The sequence below is a fragment of the Hyperoodon ampullatus genome (genome assembly GCF_949752795.1).
Source record: "Hyperoodon ampullatus genome assembly, chromosome: 6".
NCBI lineage: Eukaryota > Metazoa > Chordata > Mammalia > Artiodactyla > Ziphiidae > Hyperoodon > Hyperoodon ampullatus.
In genome coordinates this window covers 77,651,765-77,657,764 of record NC_136919.1, presented here as the reverse complement: position 1 = coordinate 77,657,764, position 6,000 = coordinate 77,651,765, and the positions used below count along the sequence as shown (strand labels likewise).

At 40.5% G+C, this 6,000-nt stretch overlaps 1 protein-coding gene across 6 annotated transcripts in view; it reads left to right on the top strand.

Annotated features, from left to right (window-relative positions):
- Positions 1-3,608: 3,608 nt before the first annotated feature.
- PTAR1 (protein prenyltransferase alpha subunit repeat containing 1) overlaps positions 3,609-6,000 on the top strand; it is a gene marked incomplete at both ends in the record, with an annotated part of 39,004 nt that continues 36,612 nt past the window's right edge. For 5 of the 6 annotated variants that reach the window (XM_079706925.1, XM_079706924.1, XM_079706923.1 and 2 more), the window contains one exon: positions 3,624-3,709. In XM_079706925.1, the coding sequence (XP_079563051.1) occupies positions 3,624-3,709 (86 nt within the window). Of the gene's footprint in view, positions 3,710-6,000 lie in introns of all 6 variants that reach the window. The other variant, XM_079706926.1, reaches the window with a different exon arrangement.

The following is a 6,000-nucleotide window of genomic DNA, read 5'->3' as shown; positions in this document are numbered from 1 at the left end:
ATCCCAGTCTAATACTTATATATATATTTACATTATGTACAATTTGTTTTGTATATGATGAAATAAAATTCATTTTTTATGGCAAGAGGAGAAAAGTTTAAACATAAAAATTTTCTTTGCCTGGTTGGGCTTCCTCCCTCCCCTTAAGCATGTGTTGTGAATTTGTGTTAGCCAGACCTCCTTAGGAGATAATGTTCCTTCTTAACCTCACAAAGAGTCACAACTCCTTAAGAAAGAAAATAACCTTCCTTCTTAATCTTGTAAGGGGCCATGATAACCCATGACCCACTACTCGCTTTGTATGTGTAGATCTGGATTGTGTAAACTGTCAATGATACATTATTTGACGTATCACACCTTGTCTCAAAAACTTATATAACTGTGCATTGAACTCTAATAAGTGGAACAGTTCTCAGAGCTTTCTGAAAGACTATCTCCTGAGTTATAATCCTCAGGTTGGCTTGAAAAAAAGTTTCCATTTCTTTGTTAGATCAACTATTGAATAATTTTTTGTCAACATATATATATGTTAATGCAAGTTCGTGTGCCCAACGCACAGTGAGGCCAAACAAACTGAAACGTCGGAGTGTGGAGCAGAGAAAGGTTTACTGCAAGGCCATGCAAGGAGATGAGGTGGCTCAGGCCCTAAAAAGCCCTGAGCTCCCCAAAGGGTTTCTGCAAAGCATTTTTAAAAGCCAGGTGAGGGAGGGGGGTTGCAGGGTATGTGATCAGCTTATGCATAGTTCTCTGTCTGACGGTGAGGTAGCAGGGTGGTGTCACAAGGGTTAACATTATCAGTCCTCAAGCTCCAGGAGGCCTGGGGCTATGTGCTCAAGGTCAAGTAGTTCTTCCATTTGGTGAGGGGGTGGGGTGGGGGATGTTCACATCTGCAAAACAACTCAGGAAATTTGCATCAAATACTACTATCTAGGTACTTCATAGAGGAGCTAAAGCAGAGGATATGGGGGAAGGCCTGTCCTGGGAAGGCCCCATGGGGTCCTTCTCGGTTACATATATAATTGTCTTATATGCTGTTTTGGTACTTGTTTTTGTCGTTATATATCTACCTTTTCCCCCATCATCAAATAGTCTTCTAAAATATGAAAGGAATGATTTGGGGGAGGGTATGGGAGGACTGTCAAATACATTCACAGGACTGTCAAATAGTCTTCTAAAATATGAAAGGCATGATTTTGGGGAGATTAATTTTTAAGCGAGTCATGGTTGCTTAAAAATCAATCTCTAAGAAAATTATTATGCATGAGATAGTTGGCTAATTAACAAATAAATATATCCATGTTTTTATTAACATATACTTTAAAAACTTCTTATATTACAAAAATTATATTTTGTTCTTCCTGTTACTTAGAAAATAAAATTCTCCTATAAATATACTTCCTCCTAAGCGTTTGCTACATATTCTCCTAGTTACAATGAGCTTTTAAATGACTAAACAGTATTTCATCATATAGATTCACTGTAATTTAATCAATCCCCAAAGTTGGGCATTTAAGCTATTTAAAATATTTCATTAGTAAGTGTATTTTGCAGATCCCTGAACATAAATCTTTGAATCCTTCAACAAAATCATGCTAAATTCATCATATCCCATTCTTATAAACATATCATTATTAAAGTCACATGAATTTCAATTCTCCTTTGAACCTCAGCTTCCTTATCGGCAAAATAAGGGGATTGGGTCAGAGTCCTAGTATGCTCTAACTATAAAAAATTCAAGTTCTAAACATAGCAGATCTTTAATAATTGGGTGAAACAATTTGTGAACTCTTAGAAGAAACATGAGACATATAATTCACACCTTTCAAATGAAGGTAGTGTGTGTGTGTGTGTGTGTGTGTGTGTGTGTGTGTGTTGGAAGGGGACACACCGAATCATATAGGATGTTATCTTCCTGGAATATCAATTTCACTTCAAGATTTGGGAATAAAGTTTGCTGTTGCTGTTGTTTTTCCTGTTAAATATATTAAAGTGAAATACAAAAATCACGCTAATTTTTAAGATAAAAATAAATTCTTTGGAAAAAATGTCATATTTCTGAGTGTGTCCTTTAAGCTCTGCCCCAGAAGTCAGGATTTATTTCCCACTTTTATCAGGTAAGGATGCAAGGCTCTGATTAATTGAATAGGAAGAAGACTTATCAGTGAACTCAAACCATTTCAGAATTGGTACTACATTTTAAGAGTAATTAGGACATTTGAAGTTGTCTTTGGCCCTGGAATCTAAACACAAATTCACTCCACTGCCTCATTTGAGAACTTGTCAATATGTTAAGGTTTGTTTGACTTTACTAAATCAAAACTGTCCATCTTGCTTTTCTATAATTTTATGAAACTTCTAGCTCATTTCTTTTAAAACCAGAAGGCCAAAGTCCATACAGCAGGTGTAGCCTTTCTAAACGTACCCATAGGGAGTATCGACCACTGAATATAATTTGTATTTCTCATTCACTGCTTTATAATTTTGCATCCAGTGGATGGTTTTTACTTTCACAATCATCAACCTTACTTCAAATGCTCTACATGTTTACATTAAACATTGAGTTTGCTTTAAAAAAAAAAAGTTTCTAAAAGATAAGACTTCAAGGATTAAGTAAAAAGAAACAAAAGCAGCCAGATTTTTTCTAACAGAGGTTGAAAGAAAATCTGATACATGAAAATTTGAATTACAGCATTTCAAAATCCAAATGGACTAGAAAGCCAGTTTTTCTTATAAAGATTATTTGTAGCAAGGCAAATAGCTATTAAGAGCAAACCTTGCCAGGGACTTGTTTTTTTAACTCCAAAACTAACACGCAACGTTCATAGGACACCAAATGACGTGCAAAGCAAAGTACACTCGATGTAGAAAATCTAAAAAATACCTCTGTACTTCTACTCCCTATATGGAAAGAGCAAATAACTTTTCCTTTCCTTTCCTTTCCTTTTTCTTCCTTTAATCCATTTATTACATTTTTTAAATTAACTTTTTGAAAGCGTCTGCTTAGTGTCCGAAATTGGCACGCAGGTACAAAAGCCTGAAGTCACCAATACGGTCCGACTGGGCCTCATTCCGCCAAAGGCGTCTCTGGACGGCCTCATCCCTCCAACTAAGAAAATACAGGGAACAAGTTCTCAGAACGCCAAGGGACTAACTGCTTAAGAGGATCTTCACTCTCGGTTAAACTTTCCTCCAGGAGCATTCTGGGACTGGCTCCTTTCCTGAACAGCTGAGGACGGGTGGTCTGGGCGGGGTATTCAGGCCAGACCCTGGCTCTGGGAGTGACCTTAGGACCCCTCCCTCCTCGGTCCCCAGTGGCCTAGAAATTAAAATAAAAAGTGTAATACAGCGACCTGAGGTAACTGCAAATGAGTCTGCAGCATCTTCTCGGGCTCTTAGAAACTCGCTTACGAGGGAAAGTCAGGGACCAAGCTGCCAGCCTCAGCCTCGTCAGGGACCACACACCGGCCGACCGCGGGCTGACCCGGAAGTGCTCGGCGGCGGCCTCCACGGCGGGGGCAGGGGCGCGGCCAAACCGGCGCACACGCGCGCGCTCCCCGGGAACTCCCGCGGGTGGCTCGGCGCTCTCCCGGAGGCGCTCCCGAGCCGCCGCGGACGCCGCCAACATGGCCGAGACGAGCGAGGAGGTAGCGGTGCTGGTGCAGCGGGTGGTGAAGGACATCACCAACGCCTTCAGGAGGAACCCGCACATGTGAGTCGCGCGCCGGCGGTGCCCCCGCCTCCGCCGCCTCCGGGGGTCGTCGGGGGCGGGAGGGGGCGGGGCCAAGCCTAGAGCCGACCTCGGACTGCAGGTCTTGACCCGCGCGCTGCTCACAAGAGCCGACAGAGCCGGGTCGGGGCCCGACAGTTGTTGGCCGCCGCGGGGCCAGCTTTCCGCTACCGGAACAAGCTCTCAGGCGAGTCCTTAGAAGTGACCTCGGAAAATCAAAACGTTGCGACTTTGTTTGGTTCTCCTCCCTCCCACCCCTTTCCCAGGAGTTCACGAAACTCGAAAGACTTCACCCGTGTGTCCACGTCCCACATCCGTTTAAGGTACACGGTGTGGGTCTGTATGTGCTTTGTTAACACAACTCTTTTGAGGTTCATCCCGGACCTTGGTAAGAAGGGGTTACTGATCATCTTATTCTCCATGGGCCAAAACCCCCTCAGTTTACTAGCCGAAGGTAGCTTGAGGCTGCTTTTGACTTTCGCCTCACCTGTCCCAAAATTGTAGAGGAACTTCGATGAAACATTTTGTTTTGAAGGTGAACAGGGCATTCTCAAGAGAGTAGCTTCTGTAGGCACAGGTTGGGTCTGGTGGGAAGCAGATGAAACCTTGACACTTTTTAGCATTAGCTGATTCATAGTAACAGGGAGCATATTAACTCTTTTTTTATGCAAACGCTGCTACCCTCTTTAAGTAGGACACCACAGAACTGACACATGTATCTTTCCCTCCTTCCTTTCCATTTTACTTGGAGTACTCCGGGAAGATCCGGTAAGAGACTGTATTCTCTCTGATACTTCTGCTTTTATGTAACGAAAAAGAAGCTATTAAAGGAGAGATATATCTACACATTGTACAAAAGAGTAAGGAAGAAGCAAGAGTGTAGCTAGTTTCCTATCCTTCCTCCCTTCATCCCTCCTCCCCTCAAGAGAAAGAAACATGGAATCCAGTTTTACATTGTTTTCACTTTACCTAATTGCTTATGGAGTTTTTTTAAAAAATATTTTATTCTTTAAACTGGAACGCATGAATTATTCTTTTTAAGCATTCTAACTCCTTAAGCTTTTCCGCTGAAAAGAGGTGCCAGACCTTCATCTAAATGAAGTGTTCTTTTCCTTCAGGGTGATGCCCTCAGATGTCTTGCTCCCTCGTGGCACACAGTTGGAGACCTGCAACTGTGCCTCATTAAAAACAAGACACTGCTGGCCTCAAAACACACCTGCCACCTCTGACAGCGTCCACTTCCTTTCCCCTTGTGACTGCTGCCTTTTTCAGAATGAGAGTGTTTGGAATGATTTCCTGGCAGTAACCATAGTGGGCACTGGGCCTTCTAAAGAATGCTTTGATGCCTTGTTGTATATCAGTCTTTCAGTCCCCTTTTGAGAATGAGAGCTTTAGTGCAAATAAGAGACATTCTCAAAAAAAAAAGTTGGACAAATGAAATGACTATTTTCTCATCATTTGAGGTTATTTTTCTTAAAGAAACTGAGGAGGTTAGAAAGAAGTCTAATAAGTACAGTAATCATCTTAGTTTGCCTTCTTTGAAGTAGACTAGAAAAGCATCAGTATTTCATATTTGAAAAAACTTGAGTTTGAGTGTTCATTGGCCTGGCAGGTTGACACAGTGCAGTTTGGAACACATCCCAATTCTTCTGGATCATATTTATTGAAACTCATAAAGGACTTCAATGCCCCCCCATCGCATTTTTTATGAGATCTCATCAATGTGCTCTCTGCCAGTGCATAACTTATAATGATTAATAAACATTTGGGTCATTTAGTACTTTTTAAAGTTTGAAATAATTTGGGCAGTTGAAATAATATGAAATAATGATATAGATCTGAAAATTTTAAATAACTTAACTCATTGTTTAATATTAATCTTCAGCTATATTTTAGTACATATTCCCTACAGTAACAATATCTCCAGTAATACTATAATGAGTCTTTAAAAATGTCTTATAATTTGGACTTTTCAAAATTGCTCACACTTCCTCCCCTCATCTAACCCTTTTACTTCCAAAATATATATGCTCTATTTCTAGTTAAAAGAAAAAGGCATCATTTACCTTCAAAGTTAGTACCTAATTACACTTTTCAGTATTATAAAAGAAAGTTTTTTATTCTTTACTTTTTGTTTTCCTCTTTTCTACAAATACAAGATAGATCATAATTTTATTAGCCAACATCTACTACAGTAAATATATTGACTTTGTCTCTGGAAATTTCTAGCCAGTAGGAGTTGAAGATATAATGGGTGAAATGTGGATTTTGTT